The 21,055-nt window shown below is 39.6% G+C and overlaps 1 protein-coding gene across 2 annotated transcripts in view; it reads right to left on the reverse strand.

Annotated features, from left to right (window-relative positions):
• Positions 1–21,055, reverse strand: part of GUCY1A1 (guanylate cyclase 1 soluble subunit alpha 1) — a 49,831-nt gene that overhangs the window by 4,046 nt on the left and 24,730 nt on the right. Inside the window, exons 3-8 of one of the 2 annotated variants that reach the window (XM_042468562.1) lie at positions 15,361–15,422; positions 14,691–14,749; positions 11,448–12,157; positions 8,929–9,414; positions 4,747–4,890; positions 1,270–1,424 (exon numbers count right to left, since the gene is read on the reverse strand). In XM_042468562.1, coding sequence (XP_042324496.1) covers positions 1,270–1,424; positions 4,747–4,890; positions 8,929–9,414; positions 11,448–12,157; positions 14,691–14,749; positions 15,361–15,422 — 1,616 coding nt within the window. The remainder of the gene's footprint in view (positions 1–1,269; positions 1,425–4,746; positions 4,891–8,928; positions 9,415–11,447; positions 12,158–14,690; positions 14,750–15,360; positions 15,423–21,055) is intronic. The other variant, XM_042468563.1, reaches the window with a different exon arrangement.

The raw sequence follows: 21,055 nt of genomic DNA on the forward strand, positions 1-21,055 counted from the left end.
CCTCTTCAGAAAACACTTCAGAGTTAGACTGGTTAAGGATGATGAGAATCGTCTAACGAATCTGGAGGATGCCAGTTGAGAGAAGAATGGCTTACACTTATCTCTCCCTCCAAAGCCCACAGACAGAAAATAAATAAATAAATAATCAAACAAATAAATAAAATTACTGAGAACATGAGGTGTAAAGCTCAAAATAGATTGTTGTTGGGGATATGGTCTGAAAACATGTAAGAAAACAAAAGATGATCTAAGATTATGCTGAAATGGCAAAGTAAAAATATTTGAACTAACCACCCCAACTCAACTGAATAAGGGAATATATTGCACAAGTTATAAGTTTATGTAAACAGTCTTCTTTCTTCACATTAAGAATAAGTATCTCAATACAGGCACCACATGTTTCATGTTTGTCAGATGAAATTCAGATCCAAAAGCAATTAATTGCAAATGCATAGCTCTCTTTCATGTCACTCACATCTAGGAACTATCAAATACATGACACTTGTTTTGAAATGCTACCACTTAATGTGAAAGAAAAGGTTCATTTATACTTATGGCACCAATTTTGTAACAGTTGCACAAGACAAACTTTTTACTGGAATTTCTGTCAGAAGCTGATGAAAAGGGGAACCTCAGACTTTCTTCTATGTACTTGTGGCCTTGTTGGACTTTTAGTGTCAAGGGACCTAAGTACAACATATTTTCCAGGGCTTGGGGGCAATAATTTGTTGTCACTTAAGCCTTGTTCAGAATTACTCACCGTACTTTTCCTAAATATGAGAACAGGGGAGCACTTATCAGTACTCCATTGTCACTTTCTTCAGGTGGAAAGTTATACATCTCAAGGGCAAAAATGCTTGAAAATTACGGATTGTGCTTACATGGGAAGTCTTCACATGAAAAGGCATTTTTCTCTTCAGATGTGTCATTTTCCACATGACTAAAGCAATGATGAAGAGGGTGAGGCCAAGCCCTCCCCTATTCTTGTGTTTAGGAAATCATGGTGAGTAACAACTGAGCAGAGCTCTAGTTCATTCAACATCAAGATGGCTCACAGAAAGGAGGACACCACTTTTGTGAAAGAAGTTCAGCACTGAGATATGTAAGACACCAAAAGCCACACACAGGAAGACAGAAGGTCAAATCAGATGAGAGTCAAACAGAATGTGATGCAATACGGTCAGGCAGAAAAAGATGCAGATAACTGTGGAAATGATAAAAAGGCCATCACTAGCATAACATGAACCCCAGACATTTAAACTACTATACCTGTAGGTTGTTGGACTGACATTTATTTTCCTTGGTACACTGCAGGACTCAAATTTGTTGGCTAGTGTTACATTGTTTCCAAACAGACAATATCGTGGCATTTTAACACCCACAACACCAGCAAAGACTGAGCCAGAATGTAAGCCTATACGCATCTTAAAAAAAAAACACACAAGAGTTTAAAAACAAACTATTATATTTGAGAAAAATGAAATCATTAATGACACCTCATGTCATTCCTATCATAATGGAGTGTAATCCTAAATAAGTGGTGCAATATGGAAAACAATACTCAGTAAAAGAAGAGAATCCTTTCAGTGGTTCATTTCCATAACAATTAATGAAAACAAAGCATATTTATGCAGAAATAAGAGTGAGTATAGTCCAGCAGGTATTATTGATGAATCATAACAATTTAAAGAAAGAATGTGTGGGTCTTTTGAATGAACCCTGTTGAAATAAATGGGAGATAAGCTTACAAACTAGAAGTGTTTTGTTGAGCCTTCTGAAAATCTCACTTAGGGCAGCAGCTGATTTCCTGAGACTGAAGAGGGCTAAAAGTTACCAGACTTGCCACCTTACCTTTTAAATGAAAGTACTTCATGCTCTTGTGAATGAATGGTGATAACCTTCACATAACTTGATTTCAAGCAGCTATAACATGGCTAGTCTTAAGTGAACAAGCTGCTCCCTGAAAACCAGGAACTCCTTTTATCAAACATACACTTATCACAAATCATCTTGCCCTTCCGCCCAAAAGAAAGCACTGTTTTCAATGTTCTGATGCCACCATTACATTTAAATGGTAAATGCATTACAGCCTGTTTATTCTTTTTTATCCAACAAAATATTTTGCTGCATGTTGTCTGTTTCAAGAGAGAAAAGTCAGCTATTTGTATTGTAACCTCAAAAACAGATGCCATGTTTAAATATGCACTGCACATCCCTAAGGTTTCTGCATGAACAATGTTGCTTAATAAAAGATTATGCTCAAACTTGAAATCAGAGTACTATGACCTCAAAAAAATCCTGGAGAAACCTCATACACCTCGCTGTGACAGAGACTATGGCCCTGTACAGACCAGCAGTTTGGGCAAGCCTGGGGGTGGAGTCGGGGCATAGCATCTACACAACACACCCTCAGGATGTCATGGCACTGTCCGCCACACAGCACAGTGTCATGGTGCTCTTCTGGCACTGTATCCACACGACGCAGCACCAAAGGAGCGCCTTCAAGCTGTGGTGCTGTGGCTATCGCACCCTTTCCAGGATGCAAAAAGGAGCTTCTTTTTGCACCCTGGAAAACCAGATTGGGCACATCTGAAAGCGGCTGCAGGCTGCCCCTTAGGACCCCAATGATATGATCTAGAGATGCAAAGTTTTATATTGAAAACAAAGAAACCTATTCAAGAAACTGAAATTATACAGGAAATGTGAGAAAATGCTGAATCGGAGATAGAGATAAATGATGATGATGATGATGATGATGATGATGATGATGATGATGATGATGATGATGATGATGATGAAAATGACAAACAGAGAGACAGACAATGCAAAAGAAAATGACACAATTTTGACGTATTTGATCCCTCCGGTGCTTACATTCCATCAGTTTAGTGGCTGATCTGCAATAGTCAGAGCCGCAGTGATTTCAGTGAGTTCTCTCCCCCCCCCCCCCCGTGTGTATGTGTGTGTGTGTCTGTTATTGTGTGATGGAAGAAAGCACAAAGACTATAAGATGAGCTCAGCACACCAGTAGCTGCTCTTTTGAGTTTTATTATTGTCCACTTGGTGATTCATGTTCACATGCTGCCTGGGCTGAAAATAAACTATCCACATTTAATTGTTTCTGTGGAGGCATTCATCTTTTTTCTGGAGGTTTGCATTTGGTTCAGTGTTGAAATCTGTATGTAAAAATTTCTTGGCCCTTACTGTTCTCTCCAGAGTTGCCAGGTGAAAATGTTGAACCCAGAAGTGCCAAAAATGTTTCTATCAAAGCTAACTCCAGATTACCCTCCCACAGCCTGAGCCTTTCCATGTGTCTTGGATGACAACTGTACCTTCCTTTTCTACCCTCCTGTGCAGTTAAGAGCAGTTTTAATGGAAAGGGATTATTTAGAGTAAAGAAATGCAGAGAAGGGTGTAAAAAAAGTAAAACTCCTCCAATACTACTTCCCTATCCAAATTATGACCTAATATGGCTTTTATTTTCAAAAAATGTAAGCAATCTGATTACACATCTCCCATGTTACATTTAATTTGGCCCTGATGCTGCACTGAAAAGCACTAGTTATTATGGAACACTGTTCACAACAACTGGTTTAATTCATGGGTGAAAGAAAAACATTTTAAGGTGCTAGAATTCAAAGACATAGCCATGTTAGTCTATTATATCAATATGCAAGGGGATCTTGTAGCATCCTTGAGACTAACTGTGTGAAAAAAAAGTTGTAGCATGATCTTGGTCTATTTCCTCAGATGCATGTAGTAAACCGATGCCCAAGAAGGATATTTATATTCTGACTATATGAATAGCCATAGAAATGCAAAACTTTTGAGTATGGTGACAAGTTCGATTTTAACTAAGGTCACCGATGAACAAAGACAGGAGTAAAGATGTTGCCTAAGGCCAGGGTGGGTGGATGACCATGTAATGGTGGAGGGAGGTTTGGAACCATATTTTATGCAGGCTAGGAATCAGAAAGGAGATATAAACTGGGTAAGAGTGTCCTGTACTATAATGAGACATATCTCCTTTCTATTTCCCAGGCTGCACATACCATGTTCCAAACCTCCCTTCACTATTCATATGGTCATCCACCCACCCTGGTCTTAGGCAATATCTTCCTCCTACCTTTGTCCCTCAACATCCATAGTTAAAACCTCATCACCACCTAAGTTTTGCATTTCTATGAGTATTCATACAGTCTACAAAGGTCCTTCCTGGGCACTAGTTCACTCCATGGATTTGAGGAAGTAGACTAAGACCTTATTCAGACAGGCAGAAACTGCTGGCCTGTGGGCAGAGTGAGGGTGCAATGTCCTCATTCTGGATACCCTAATTCTACCCCTATGGTACCATTTGAGCACCCACCAGTCCTCACGGCATGCACCATCATGATGCACCTCTTGTGCTGCATCCACATGATGCAGTACTGAAGGGGCATCATAAAGCCGCGCCACCGCGGCAATGGCACCCCTTGAAGGGTGCAGAAAGGAGCTGGATCGGGGCTGCAGTGTGAGCTTGCTGCAGCCCTGATCTGGCCAGGAAAGGGGCAGCATGCAGCTGAATATCCCCATAGTCTACAAAAGCTCATGCTACAACTTTTGTACAGCTAGTCTCAAAGGGACTGCAAGATTCCTTTGCATTTTAAGGTGCTATTTTACAAAACAACAAAAATAAGAGGTATTTTCAACATAATGAAGGCAGTGAAAAGCATCAATAGTTGAAGGATTTTGAGGTATCTTTCTAACCTTGATGAGTTCTCCATGTGGAGACATCACTTCATTGGACAGCTCCATCATCTTCAATGCCATCAGTGCAATCTGCATAGCATGGGTCTCACTGTCTTTGTGCAAGCCTCCGGCCACACAGTATGCATCTCCAATAGTTTCAACCTAAAAAAAGTAAAATGCAAATATTATAAAGCAAGTCAAATTAAGAAAGTACAGAAGGGCTTTTAAAGGTCTCTCATTGATACTGTTCACTCTAATATCCAACAAGTTCCTTTACTAAAAGTACATGTAAATTGAAGTGGAAGTGTCATGTGTATTTGTCAACTGCTGAAGGAGATTATTCTGAATTGTAAGGTCTGATTTGTGGTGGATGTTCATTATTACAGTGCAATAGTGTTAAAATGTTTATTTTACCATTTATCTATTTACCATTTATGAGGTTCTACAAGTATTTCTTGAAAAAATACTTGTTGGTAACGATGCTTAATATCTATCTCATCTTCCAGTCACCCTGTTAACCTGAAAGAACCAAGGATCGTCCCAAACATACCACAGACCCTTACCTTGCTCCTAAGCAATGCCAGGTCAGTGAGAAACAAATCTCATGTTATATACAATCTACTGGATGAACATGACGCTGACCTGGCATGCATCACAGAAACCTGTCTGGGAGAGGATAGCTGTGTGACCTGGGCTAAAGCCCTCCCAGCTGGGTATACAGTAAAGGAGCGGGTTAGGGAAAGTGGGCGAGGGGGAGGTGTGGCTATAGTCCATAAAAACCATATTACCTTGACCAGGAATCTGGTTCCAAAACTGAGACACATCGAGTGTGTTTACCTGACTCTGAAGGCCAAGGACAGTCTGGGGATTCTGTTGCTCTACCGTCCACCCCGTAACCTAACAGACTCCCTGGCCGAGCTGACACAGCTGGTCTCGGAGCTGGTGCTGGAGTCTCCCAGGCTTATAGTCTCGGGGGACCTCAACATCCCCTTCAAGGCCGCCATATCAGATCCAACAGGTGCGGCTCGGTTGTTCATGGATTCCATGACAGCCATGGGCCTGTCCCAATTGGTCTCAGGCCCTACACATTGTGTTGGTAACACACTCGATGTAGTCTTCAGTACGGACCGAGAACATCCATGGGTGGATATAAATGATATTTCCCCGTCATGGACGGATCATTTCCTGATCAAGGTAGGACTAAAAGTCATGATCCAAAAACCCCTCGGGGGTGGAGGGCCTATTAGAATGGTCTGCTCTCGAAAGCTGATGGAACCTAAAAGGTTCCAAGAAGCCTTAGAGGGTGTTTTGTTTGGGAACGATGGCAATTCTGTTGACATCCTGGTCGATAATTGGAACAGGAATCTTACCAGGGTAATAGACAGTATTGCTCCTGAGCATCCTTGCCAGCTTGCTTCAAATAAAAGACCCTGGTACACAAAAGATCTTCGCCAGATGAAGCGGGCTGCGCAATGACTAGAGCGCTACTGGCGGAAACATGGGAACTTATCTGATAAGACACTCCATGAGAACATGTTATGTTCCTACGGAGTGGCAATCGATGCAGCAAAGAACTCGTTCTGTGCTGCACAGATTGCATCAGCAGAGTCCCGTCCAGCAGAGCTGTTCAGGGTGGTTAGGGAATTAACACAACCCTCGGCCACCCTGAACCCTTTATTAGAACCAACTATAGCCTGCTGTGATGCTTTTAATGACTTCTTTGCTGATAAAATCTCTCAGATAAGGGCTGATCTTGACGCCAGTTTTTTGACAGATCCTATAGCAGAGGCGTCCAGTGACTCTGGAAACAAGGTTATTCTGGATCGCTTTGAGTTTGTTAGTACCGAGGACGTGGACAAACTCCTTGGTCAGGTGAAAAGGACGACTTGTCTTCTCAACCCTTGTCCTTCTTGGTTGACCGTTCAGGGGGGAGATGCTATAAAAACTGCATTAATAATTAATAATAATAATTTGTTTTATTTATATACCGCTATTCCAAAGATCATAGCGGTGAACAGCAAGTAAGCTAATTAGCAAGTAAGCTAATTTGCCCCCAACAGTCTGGGTACTCATTTTAGCGACCTCGGAAGGATGCAAGCCTGAGTCGAGCTTGGGCCCTTTTGCTGGTCTTGAACTCGCAACCTTGTGGTTTCGAGTGAATGGCTGCAGTACAGGCATTTACCCACTGCGCTTGAAACAGGCAGTGGTAAGACCTCTTTTGAAGAAACCCTCCCTTGATCCTCTGTTAATGAGTAATTACAGACCGGTCTCCCTATTACCATTCTTGGGCAAGGTGATTGAGAGGGCAGTCGCCTTTTAGCTCCAAACAGTCTTGGATGAAGCCGATTATCTAGACCCATTTCAAACTGGCTTCCGGGCGGGACACGGAGTTGAGACAGCCATGGTCGCCTTAGTCGATGATCTCCATCTGGGCATTGACAGGGGAAATGTAACCCTGTTAGTGCTTTTGGACATCTCAGCAGCCTTCGATACCATCGACCATGGTATCCTTCCGGAACGCCTGGGAGAATTGGGTATCGGAGGCATTGCGCTCCAGTGGTTCTGGTCCTACCTCTCGGGTAGGTTCCAGTCGGTGAGGCTGGGGGATAGCTGCTCCCATAAAAGGGAGCTGACATCTGGCGTTCCTCAGGGCGCCATTCTATTCCCCACGCTATTTAACATTTACATGAAGCCACTGGGAGAGATCATCCGGAAGCATGGAACACCGTGTTATCAGTACGCTGATGACACTCAGATCTATCTCTCCATGTCTCCATCTGATACAGTGACTAAGGATGGCACCTCCCCTCTGGATACCTGCCTGAAGTCAGTAATGGGCTGGATGAGGAAAAACAAACTCAAGCTGAATCCAGAGAAAACAGAGGTACTCGTGATAGGCACCCCAAGTCCAGATAGAGAAATTTGTCATCCTATCCTTGATGGGATTATGCTCCCCCTAAAGGATAAAGCTCGCAGTTTGGGAGTACTCCTGGATTCATCCCTACAGTTATCATCTCAAGTAGATGCGATAACCAAGAGTGCTTGGTATCAGCTTCGGCTGATACGCCAACTGCGTCCCTGTCTGGATCGAAAGGACCTTGAAACTGTAGTACATGCACTGGTAACCTCTCACTTGGATTTCTGTAATGTGCTCTACATGGGGCTACTTTTGTACCAAGTTCGGAAGCTTCAGTTAGTTCAGAACACTGCAGCCAGATTGGTCATGGGTACCCCAAGATCGGACCACATAACACCTATATTAAAATCTCTTCACTGGCTGCCTATTAGCTTCTGGGCGCAATACAAAGTGTTGGTTGTTACCTTTAAAGCCCTACATGGCTTGGGCACGAGTTACTTAAGGGAACGCCTCTCCCTACATAATCCGCCCCGCACCCTCAGAACATCAGGGACATATCTACTTGAATACCCCAGGGTGAAATTAGTAACAACCCATCAGAGAGCCTATACAGCAACAGCCCCCACTCATTGGAATGCTCTTCCTGAAAAGATTCGATTGTATTCCACATTAGAAGCCTTTAAAGAGGCATTGAAAACTCATCTTTTTCAGAAAGCATACCCTCCTGATTCTCTTTAAAGATGGAAAACTGCAATTATATTGTATATGGTATTAGATTTTTATCGAACTATGTAAAATTGTTGATGTAGCCGCTGATGTAATGTATTGCTGGTTGTAATGTATTCTGTGTTATATTGCTTTGTATTGTGATATATGTTTATATAAGTGATACTATGTGAACCGCTTTGATCAGAAGGAAAAGCGGTATATAAATAAAAGTTTTATTTATTATTATTTTATAAATTTACTAGTGACAGTGCCAATAAAGTCAATACACTTATTCTGTATTAATGTGTTGGGGACCGCAGTCCTAGACATATAATTTTCTGTATTCCAGGTCACATTCATTTTATTACAGACTTGCTAGCCTTGGCTGCTGCCAGAGTGCAGAAATTAAGCAGTTTGCCACCACTTTAACTGCCATGACTCAGTGGTATGGAATTCTGGGATTTGTAGTATTGTAATATATTTAGCCTTCTCTGTCGGCAAGGCCTGGTACCACAAAACCTGCAATTCCATAGCACTGAGCCATGGAAGTTAATGTGGTGTCAAACTGCACTATTTCTGCAGTGTAGCTGCAGTCTAACTCCTAGAAGACCAAATTGCTGCAATAAATTTTCTACCTTATAGACATCCAGCTCTCCACACTGGTAATCAAAGCGAGTATAAAGCTCATTAAGCATGGTGATAACTTGCATAGGTGAGCACTGGGAACAAATTGCAGTGAATCCTACAATGTCAGAAAAAAGCATTGTGACATTATTAAACTTTTTCGCCTGTACAACTTGTCCCTGCCACAACTGCTGTGCAACCTCTCCAGGGAAAATAGAACACAAAAGATCAACTGTCTTCTTTTTCTCCTCTTCAAGGGCTTGATGTGCCTGCTCAAGAGTAGCTTTAAGCTTCCCAAGCCTTTTCTTCAGTCCATCTTGAGCTCTGGCTTGTTCTCCTATTAAAACAACATCCCTAAGAGCGTTATGAATTGGAATATCTGAAAGGTAAAGGCCACGTCCTGTAAAATCTTCTAGTCTATCCACACAAGGAGATCCCAAGAACAAGATGGCACTTGATTCAAATATGTAGATCATCTGCCCTTTAAGGTCCATAACCTGAAACAGTGAGAGAAAGATACAGTGATATGAAAATTCTAGAAAGTCTACTATTCAACTTACTAGCCTGCTTTACCAACTCTCTACACATGATGTTCTAGGACTGGAGCCCCAGTAAACATCTATTGATTATTTCTACTACTAAGTCCTACCACCCTTACTCTCCACAAGGAGATGCTGGTCCACTAATTTGAAGAACCTAACAACTGTCCTTCACATTCAGCTATCAGATAAGTAAAGGCAGTCCACATTCATAAACTAGCTAAATGCAAAAACATGCATGACAAACAGCTGTCTTTTTCACCAGGTGGGGAAAATCACCTCTGCAAAGGTGACATCACTCATCCCTTGGTCTCCAGAGTCCCACATGGCTCTTGCCACATGGAGCTCTGAAGGCTCCTATGCCCCAGCAGCTGCCACTACTGAGGGGGACAATGCTCTAGATGTACCACCCCCTGGGGTGTCACCCAGTGCAGTCCACACCCCTGCACCCTCCTAATGATGCCACTGCTCTGCAAAACAAACAAATATAATAAACATATCTATTTTGACCCTATTAATTGAATAAAATTCCACTGTCCTCTGCTGAAACAAGACCAGTTTAGAGGTGGAAAGGATATTCAAAAATATTAATAAAATAGATTTTTTAAAAAGGTTTCCTCATCACTTAAAGCCTGACAAGCAGAATCCTGAACAGATGAAAATCTTTGCAGTTTGGACCTATGTATCATAAAAAATGTACATGATGTTTTTGAACAGAAAATGTTGCTTTTTGCCTCCCCCCCCCCCAAATTCCACGTGTTCTTTGGTTTTGGGTGTTGGTTTTTAGCAGAATAAGCCCCAATCAGCCAATAGTCCTTGCAAGCTATCAGTTTTTTTAAAGACTTTCTCGCAGCAAAGATAAAAATAGTATAATCATTATTTATTCTTGCTCTTAAGAATGAAATGTGCTAAGATTTCCATTCCTAGTCCATTTAAAATGGCTTGGGTGCCATTTGATAGGAAGAATGAGAAGATCATGGAAAACATAAGCACCTCCACCAGCTCGCAAACACATCCCTCTTCTGTCCTTATATTAGCATTATAAAGGAAAGGAATGACAACCTCTTGGGTGGGAAATTTGCTTTACAGACCAATATTTAGAATGAAAACATAAAAGGTACAATTCTACTCTCTGATACACATCTGTAGCTTAGACTGAAAATCCTGCTCTAATGTGATATCAGCATGGGTTCAGAGCAGAGTGAATTCTGAATACCCAGTATAGATCTGAGCCTTAGATTAGCAAGACCAAATGTAGAAATGTAGAAGCAGGATTATAGCTAAATCCTTTTATCTATATTCATCATTTAGCTGTAAGCAGTTTTGTGGTAATCCAATACACATGGAACTTCAAAAGGGGGGAAAAAAAGCCTTTAGAACAAAAGATTCACTAGATTTCTCCAGCACTGGGAATAAGACTAGAAATAATACAAGAGCCGGAGAGCTTTAGTGAATCGACATCTTTTTTAGGACTACAAAACTTTAATCTAGATGCTGGGAGAGAGTTCTAATGTCTTCTCCCTGATTTGCTAAAAATCAATGGACAGGGATTCTTCCTTCCAAACACTCACACACATACTCAACTGCAGTCCTACGCAACACAGTTCAAAACAGTTTTAACAAGTGGTGAGCAGTCTGGCTCAAAGAGATCTTCCTTCCATTAACAAATACATAAAAAAAAAAAAAACAGCTCACAATTCTACTTTGGGGCTTTAATTGGGAAAGAAATGGCATGAAATAATTGTGAACCTTTAATGCACGCAAGCTTTCTGCTATTGCTTCACCAATCCCACAACAAGCTTCTAATTGATGTTATTGTCACAGTAAAAAATAAATAAAAATAAATCAGTATATCTTATGTATCCACTCACTGGCTGTTCTAATAACATACAAATGTTATTACTATAGTCTTGTACCTGAATTAGAGTCATATGAATGGACAAAATAAGACAGGCAGGCAGACAGATATAATGTAATAATCCAGTTCTTACCCCAGTTGATTTTTTAAGAGCGTTGTCCCCTCGTTTCACCCTTATGGTAAATTGCATGTTCAGCATTGTCATGATCCCACTAAAGGTACAATTAATTTTAGGGGTCAGGATTTCAAACCACTCATCAAAATTTGGCTTTGCTTGAAATTCTCTCCTGTTGAGCAGTCTCCTGATACCATTGCCAACTTGCAAAATTGTCATATCCTTGTCAAACATGCAATGAAATGGAAAAGTCTTGCAGAACACAGAAGCAGGTATCACGAGAGAAGACTGAGGTTTACATGGTGATAAGGATGGCTTTGCACGTTTTACTTGTACAGAGTACAACAAATATGGCTGGTTAATAAACTCAGTGCTGTCCTTGCAGAAGCAGGGGGGCATGACTGTCACTTCCACCTCTGTCTCATACAGAATGTGAGCAGCTGCTTTAATGATGCCCGACAGGATAATACCAGTTGTTTTCTTGGGAAAGAAATAGTACACATTTAAGAAATCGGTGTCCTTTTCCAGGCATAGTATGGAAACTTCTTCAAGTCTACCCCTCTTTTCTGCTTCATGGCAATGGGTGCTCTGCTTCAACAGAGTACTAAAACTATTCAAAAAGTCTTTCAGAGTCCCTCCAACAACACCTAGGATGTGTTCGTCTTCTTCGTAACATATTTTGAACAGCTCTTCACCAAGGGATTCCTTAATAATGTTCACTGAGACTCCTGCAAACATAAAACATTACCATAAGAAGTATTTCTCTACTTCCTCCACAACCTCACATGCCTCTGATTTTCAATGTTTTATTTCTCTTCACTTTTCCCTTTATTCCAATCCTGTTTTCCATTACTACAGATATTCAGACTAATGTAGCCATTTCAGATCAGCATCTGAATGCTTCAGTTATCAATCTCTTGAGACTTGGATGGTAGGAACAAACTACTTGGGGAGCATCTGCACTGTAGATATAATGCAGTTTCACACTACTTTAACTGCCATGGTTCCATCCTACAGAATCCTGGGATTTTGTAGTTTAGTGAGGCATTAGCATTCTTTGGCAGTGAAGGGTAAAGATCTTGTAAAACTACGAATTCCTGAATTCTATTGGATAGAGCTACAATACTTAAGGTGGTGTCCAACTGCATTATTTAGACAGTGGAGATGCACCCAATAAATAGCAGATACCTAAATAGATAGCTATTTATACAGGACAAAAATCTGGTGGATATTTGCTACAGATGACTTTGAACAAGAGTCTTCCAAATGGTCAAAGCAAGGCACTGTTTGACTACTCAGAACCAATAGCCATATTAAACAATTGGTAGGCAACAGACATCTGAGAACCTGAGTTGTCACTTCTTCATTTGAAAGCAACACATGTAGTATATGCAGTTTTGGAAAAGTGACTTTTATCAGTAACTACAACTCTTATAATCCCCATGCAGCACAGCCAGGCCTGAGAGATGTAGTCCAACAAAGTAACTTTACCAAGCTTCAGGTATCTGCATAAATTGCAGAGGAGAAAAAGTAAGCAAGAAGCTGCTTAGCTGCTTGACCTTGCAGATGCCTTCTACCACCACAACTTTTCCTCACTTGGCATGGAAAGAAAGGAAGAGCAAAGAGAGCAAGGTGGATTCCTGTGGAGATCTGTGCATGAAAGAAACATTATCAATTCCTCCATCTGCTGCAGCATCTCCCCTGCAAATTATTCCTGATATTTTCATTAAAGTAGCAGCTGCATAGGTCCCAGATCCATGTTTGCACCTTCACATATGATCTTCAGATTCTGCTAGGCTAGCTTTTGAAGGGATCTCCTAGGTACAGAGAGATGACACTAGAAAGATGTCTATCCCTGTGCTATACAGGGAAATGAATCAACTCATCAACATTTTTGTGGTTTAAAAAAGGCAAAGAAGAGTGAGCAGAACAGAAAAGCAATCAAGCCCATCAAACGAAACACTATTTGGCCCTCCAAATGTCTTCTGCTTTAACTCTCTTCCCCAACTGTAAGAGACCATGGAAACTGACGTAGTGGTTTGAGCATTGGACTATGACCCTGGAGACAAGGGTCTAAATCCATGCTTGGCTGTGGAAACCCACTGGAGTGGTCTTGAGCAAGTCACATCCTGTCAGCCTCTGAGAAAGACAAAGGCAAATGCCCACTGAACCAATCCTCCATAGAAAACCCCATGACAAGTTTGCCTAGGGTAATCATAAGTAGGAAATGACTTCAAGGTACACAACAAACACATGTGAATTGTAGAACAACATGTATGGAGGACTAAAGAATCCCCATTCTTGCTGTAAGAAAATGAGATACAAAAAACTAATATTTTTCATTTCACATTATTAGGGGCTTGTTTGAATGGTGCCCATGTGAGTTGTACAACCGTGAATGCACAACTTCTGCAGAATGTTTTTAAAAAGAACTGAAACAAAATGTTCCCCTAGTTATATTTTTAAAGGTTCTAAACAATATCTGTGTAATATAGTATTCTTGAATGTAATGTGATGAAGGACATCATAGAAATGTTTCAGTTAAAGAAATAAATTGCCAGCCACTAGATACAGGGAACATCTTCATAAGTCTTATTGTGACAAATGTGCCTGTTCATAATAAAGACAAAGCAATAACTGTCACAAGAAAAGAAAAAAGATCACATTTGCTTAGTGAGCAAATACTGTGTACCTAAAGCTAGAACAATGTGATTTTTCTACAACACAAGTATTCTCACATGTCAGGCAACAATTGAGCAAGAAAATATCTGTTGATACAGTAGACAAAAACAAGTTTGAATTAACACATCCTTTGTGTGAAACTACACTGTTGATGTTGAAGACAATCTCCCACTGTGTTCTCAAAATATAAACTACTTAAATACAGCCAATTGTCGACCATTTGTCTCTTCAATTGTATCCCTTCCTTTGTACTACAAGCCCTGTGAGAAGAGACTATATCAGTTCACCACATAAAGGAAAGCACCTGAGATGTTTAACAAACCATTAAGGAGATATAGATGGTGGTTTGAGTGTTGGACTGATTCTGGAGAATAGGGTTCAAATCCCTGATTGGGCATAAAAATCCACTGGGTGACCTTGGGCAACTCACACTCTCTCAGCCTTGGAGGATGGCAATGGCAACCGTCTCTGCCAAGAAAATCTTGCCAAGAAAATCTTATGATAGGGTTGCCATAAGTAAAAAATGACTTGGAGGTACACAATGACATCAACAAAGTAGTTGCAGTTGTTATTCATTACCTGCTATATTTGCATGATCCGTGATAAGCTTTTCAAAGTCTTCCCTTTCCCCAAAATTCCTATAAATGAGGCATAAGAGAAAATTAAAAATTTCTAGATCAACATATGAAAATAAAAAAAATAAAGCCTATGATTAAATGGATCTAATTACTAATAGCACAGCCCTCCTCTCTGTCCCATCATTAGGAGCAATCTACCATGGGAACAAATAGGAGAGGACCTTCTCTATTGTGGCACCCCATTTTAAGAGGAGGATCGGGGCCATGGCAACTGCATGCTGCAGCCCTGATCCAGCCTTTTGAGGGCATGAAAAGGACCCTCGAAAAGGCGCCATAGCCACAGCACTGCAGCTATACGGTGCTTTTTTGGTGCTGCGTCATATAAATTAATTTATTCTTTTTCAATTCACAATTTAACAGTGTAGATCTACTCTATCAAATCACTCTATCAAGAACAAAGGAAGAACAAAAAAATTACCATAGTCCACACATAGGGAAGGTAAAAAATAATCCCCATAAGTAACTTTTTAAAAAATTGGTTTTATAAATTAAATGTAGGTATTAAATGACATGAAACTGGTAAATTGAGATGACAACTATCTTATGTCTTAGCTGTCAGGTAAACGCATTGCCCTTATTGCATATATTTATTTCAAGCATGTGTAACTTACCGGATTTCTTTTATATTATTATTTGCTAGTGTCCTTTGAAATGCAAGGTACAACCTTTCAAACTGCAACGAGAAAGGTGGCATTTAATAATTTAGTTCAAGTGGCATTTAATAGCTCAGTAGTCATATTGGTACTAAAAATATACTAATTTGATTTTTTGAACAACAGAATTAAAGATGGAAATAACCTGAGTATCATTCAGATGAACCCCAGCCCATTTCATCTAAATCAGTCACACCACATATCAAGTAGAGGAAGATATTTAAATAGAAAGGCCCCAATCCAAGGATTCTGTGCACATGGCTGTGTACTTTATGTAAAATTTTAGTCAGATTTTGGACCAACTCAGCTTCTGCACAATTTTCAAATGCAGTTTCACATAGAATAAAGTATTGTAAAATAATGTGGAAGTGACACAGAGATGAATGCCACATGTCAAATCCGGTTTCTTCAAGAAAGGGCACTCCTAGTCACTCCAGACACCTGGAATATCTAGGTGTTAATTCTCAGAAACATCCCCTAAGCTGCAAACCAAACATTTAAAATGGAGAATACACCCACTCAACAGTGACCTGGGTAGAGGGAGCTTATCTTATAATGACAGAATGAGGCACACATATATACCTGCTTGGACCATGCAGGCACTGATAGTCCAAAAGTACACTTATTCCTAGATCAACATGACATTTATTCCTCAAATCGGATTATTCCCAACTAACAATAACAATATCTGTTTTGAACATACTGAGATGTGATGCCTGTTTTCATTTATTGGGGTTCTATGTTAAAGGAGCTACACCTCCATAGTGATTAGGAAGATCACATAACAACTTTCTACACCAACACAATGTACAGTTTTGGAACATCGCTGTTATGGAAATATAAACAATTCAGTCAACTAATATAGATTGGGCCAGTCCCAGATGTTACTATTCCAACAACTTTGTAATGATATTTTTAAACTGGGCTTATACTTACATAAAATTGTGGGTTAAAGAAGATGCAATGTAAATTGTATCCACTGAATATACTGTATTACCCTTCATCCATCCCAACTCAGTAATTAATAATAGCTATAACATAGTTCCTACACCCATCCTATATGCTGTCTATTCCGTTCCGTGAAGGAAGGCAATTTGTGTCTGCATTGGCTCTGTCAGTTGAAAAAAAAAGCATAGATGGAACACACAAAACAGCAGAGCAAATGGAATCTTTCCATGTTAAAGTCTTTAAATAGAAGGAGAATATTGCAACATTTATTGTAATAATATTTAACACAAACCACTGAATTGCCTTATTGACATCCCTTATTGAACTGCCTTACAAACTTCCAGGAATGCATCATAAGTATGAGGAAGGTTTACTTTACCAGTTTAGCCATATGTCACAGCTGTTTGTGCTATTGTGTCAGTTGACAATCTTCCACACTTTCTTCAGGTCACAAACATACTTCTAATCTGTACTGCAGAAATAGTCCAGTTTGACACCACTTTAGCTGCCATGGTTCAAAGCTATGAAATTCTAGGATTTGTCATTTTATGAGATATTTAACTTTCACTGTCAGAGAGCCCTGGTGTCAGAACAAACTACAAAGCCCAGAATCCCATAGGATTGAATCATGGTGCAGATTAGAGCACAGAACTCAGGCCATTCTTTCCCACAGCATCTGTACTGTGTGCCAAAATCAAAGGATGGGACTTGGTGTGTGGACAACATGCCACCATCCGACTACTGTGTGGCTTCCCACTTGCTATTTCTGGGTCCTGCCCTTTGTGCTGCCAATGCCAGGAAAAGTGCTCTTCTCTCAAGAGTGGAAAAACACACTCCTGGTAGTCCCCAATGCAAGACCTTTCTCTAGTGCAATTTGACCTTTTTTAAGTTTTGCACTGAAGCAAAAGTGAATATCTAGATTTTCATGGCTAAAAAAAAGTCATTTTAAAATGTTCTAAAATTACATTTTCAGTTGAAGTGTGGCCAAGAACAGGCCAACGACTCCAAACCCCAGGATTCTGTAGGATGGTCTCATGGCAGTTAAAGTGGAAAATGCCTCAACTGCCATGAGACCATCCTAAAGAATCCTGGGGTTTGGAGTTTGGATGAGGCATTGTCTTGGCCTAAGAATGTTAAATAACCACCCCCAAACTTCATCTTCCAGGATTCGATAGGATGGAATCATGGCAATGAAAAAGAATGCATAACACTGAAATTGTATAGTGTGAAAGGGACCAATGTTGTCCTTTCCTGGTACAGCCTAATCACCTGTCTGTGAGATGCACAGCTAGAGTATTCCCAATAGTCAGCTGTTTACACATCTAAGTATCAAAGTCAATATTTCTATAGTATATCTAACAGGAAAACTATAGATTCTTTTCTTTAAAAAAACAGTATTAAGTTTGGTCATCTATAGCACTTGGTAATTTGGTTTTAGCACCAAAGGTCAATTTTATTACATGATTTTAAAAAATTGCTATATAGCTGTTTAATAGAATGAAGAGAGGCAGAATGGAAGGTTATGTTGGGTCAAGGAAAGCTGTATTCTTCATGTAGGATGTGTTTTACATTTGATATAAAAAGAAATGTGCTAATGTTCTACCTTATTAAAACAAGATGTAATTAATTTTATATCTAAATGGAAACAATATGTGAAAGACTTTCCAACTCCTTACATGACTCTACAGCATCTCTCTCTTCTTTTTAAACTCAAATGAATAAATGAGCAAACAAAACCCCATGTCCATTCACCAGTATCTTGAATTTCATCAAATACTATTTTGGGCCGCACTGCAACATCCCCATGATCCTTACTCCCACTGACGTCAATGGAAGCAGCATGCATTGATCCAGGGCACGATAATGACCGTTTCGGTTTTGGAGTTTTCCATGTGGAAAATGGGTAACATAAGTTGATCTTGCCAGTTAGTCAGTGGAAAGAGATGCTAACTTTTAAACAAAGCTAAGACCATCTAAGGATATGGGTGCAATCAGGTGTCAATTTTTCCACATATGGTGTAAGCAGTTCCCACATGAGAATCTGGACCTTTGCAAGTAACGTTCTAACCCTTTGCCACCTGGTGTAACTTACAAAGCACAGAAAGTTCCACAGGTGCATCTGGACCTCAGTACTTCTATATGTATTTATAAAGGCCTAAAATGTTTGGCAGCCTTATACAGCTCTTCTTCATTTTAGATATAAATACAAGATGCTTGTTCTAATCTATTTTTGTTTAAAAAAATAAAACTGACAGGAACATTTGTTCTCAAGTACTATAGATTTGGCATTTATCATTAGTCTGATTCAGAATTAGGATACTACCTGTCTCACTATGGAATGGTTTATTACCTACCATATGAGGCTTCTTTTGCCCTAATCGCACATAGATTTATAAAGTTTTTTTCTGAGATATGGTTATATTTCTTACAATTCCAAGAGGGGAAGGTTGAAAAATAATGATATTATTTTCAAAGTATGGGATGTTTCAGCCTCAAAACAAATTTAATTTTTTTTTTAATGGGCAGTTAGCAAAATCCCTTGCCCTTAACAGTGCTTTGACTTTTTGGACTGAAACTTAGTATTTTATAATCTATGAATTTACAGTTATTTCTTTTTTCCTCCAGTTTGTGAAAACTTTTGTTATTGTTCAAAAAGACGCTATAAACAATATGGCTTCAACAAGCATTGTTTATTTATTTATATAAAATACTTCTGTATTGCTTCCTGTCTAAAGCAGTTAACAACGAATCATTCAGCAACAAATACTATCAAACAACAGTATAATAAGTGCAGTAATATTGACCAGTTAATACTTGGGGAAAATGAATTGAATTTTTTTAACTCATGCATGTCAAAGTGTATGTTATTTGCTGCCTGCCATAATGTGGAGCAGAGGTCATTCCAGAAGTTGTATGCCACCACAAAAAGAACCCAGTCATGTGGCCACCACATAAATGTTTGAAGGATATGGAACATTCTAGAAGTCTTGCTGTGAAGATGTAGTGGCCTAAACTGATATGATTTTTGAAGCAACCTGTTCATAAGTTGTTAAGAGTTTATTTGTTCATTTTAAAAAGATTTTGTAACAGTACATTTTCAGCTGAACTTTTATTTTAAAGTTTGTAAGCCACCTTGGGTCTCTTGGCAGGAGAAATGTAGGGTACACATGGAAAGAATCAGTAAATAATAATGATAATAGTACACTGAACCTCGCTTGGTAGCGAATTAGCTGCTCTTTCAGTACAGTTGTTACATGTGTGCACCACAAGTCATAGGCATCTATGCAATGCTGAATGATTTATTAAGATTGTTTCAATTTTATATAAGATATAAATCTAGCTGATTGCAAGGGGACATAATTACAGTGGGTTTTATCCTCAGCTGTTGTACTTAGGAAGTGAACTGCTGGAGGAGAGTTCTTCTCAAAGATGCATTCCTTCTGCTTGCAAAATAGTTTGTACTTTGTGAATACAAGCTCCTTTTGTGAATGGAATAAAATCTTTGGATAGAACCCAATATGCTTGGTTAAGACTAATCTTAAGAACTAGTGCCTAAGTGGCAACTTGAGAAAACCTGGGCATTCACCGTACTAGCACAGGTTGTGTTAGTACCACTAAGCAAGGAACAGCTCCAGACATGAAATAAAGACTGGTGCCAATATACCCAGGACGAAATTAAAAGGAAACTCACAGAAGCATTGACAGGATGAAAATGGGACTAGAGACCACCAGCCATCTGCACCAAAGATATTGTGGTCAGCACAAAGAATGCTCTTCTGGAACAAATCAACATGCCTAAAATGAAGCTGGTAATGGGGCTGCAAGTAACTGTCTTTCATGTATTGTCATAGCTTCTTCTATTCATTTTTTTTTGCCTTCTGAATATTAGGAAGCCTAAAAGCAAGAACCCCAGCAACTGTACAGATCCTTCTAGCCAGACTACAATAATGTCAGAAAGGCTGATCTTCTTTGAGACTGACCTCATGGCTCTGAGCTTCCAGACAGTGGCAGCCCTGCAGAAATGTCTGGAAGTGTCTCTCTTGAAGAGTGAGAGGTGGCATGATAAGTATCTTTGAATATTTCAAGGCATGTCATGTAGAAGATCAAATGAGTTGTTTTCTTTTGCTCTATAGACTAGAACATGAACCAATGGATTCAATTATAGGAAATGAGATTCCATCTAAACATTAGGAAGAACTTTTTTACTGTAAGAGCTGTTAGACAGTGGACTAGACTGCCTAAGATGGTGGTGGACTCTCCTTCTTTCTAGACTTTAAACAAAAGTTGGATAAATAGCCCCTGTGAGTGCTTTAATTGTGTGTTTTCACATGGCAGGGGATTGTCGTCCCTTCCAATGCTATGATTATATTGTTGTATAAAACTGTATGATTTAAAAAAAAAAAGCCTTGAGAAGTAGCAACACAGTCCATCCTGCTCCTCTAAGCTGCTTCTGTGATTCTACAGCACCAAGCATCATGTACAGTAAAGTAACCGTTGTATTAGTTTCCTTTTCTAGAACACAGAAGTAGTTAAGTACAATGATGCAGAAGGTTTCATGCAATAGAATTTGACATAAATGGGAATTCAAACAAAAACAAATGCTATCAAGAACACAAAGACAGAAAGGTGTGTTAGGATCAATATTTTCTTGCTTTTTAAATCATTTGTTACAGGGTATTATTTTACAAAAATGGATAGGGAACCT

The sequence above is a fragment of the Sceloporus undulatus genome, chromosome 5 (genome assembly GCF_019175285.1).
Source record: "Sceloporus undulatus isolate JIND9_A2432 ecotype Alabama chromosome 5, SceUnd_v1.1, whole genome shotgun sequence".
Lineage (NCBI taxonomy): Eukaryota > Metazoa > Chordata > Lepidosauria > Squamata > Phrynosomatidae > Sceloporus > Sceloporus undulatus.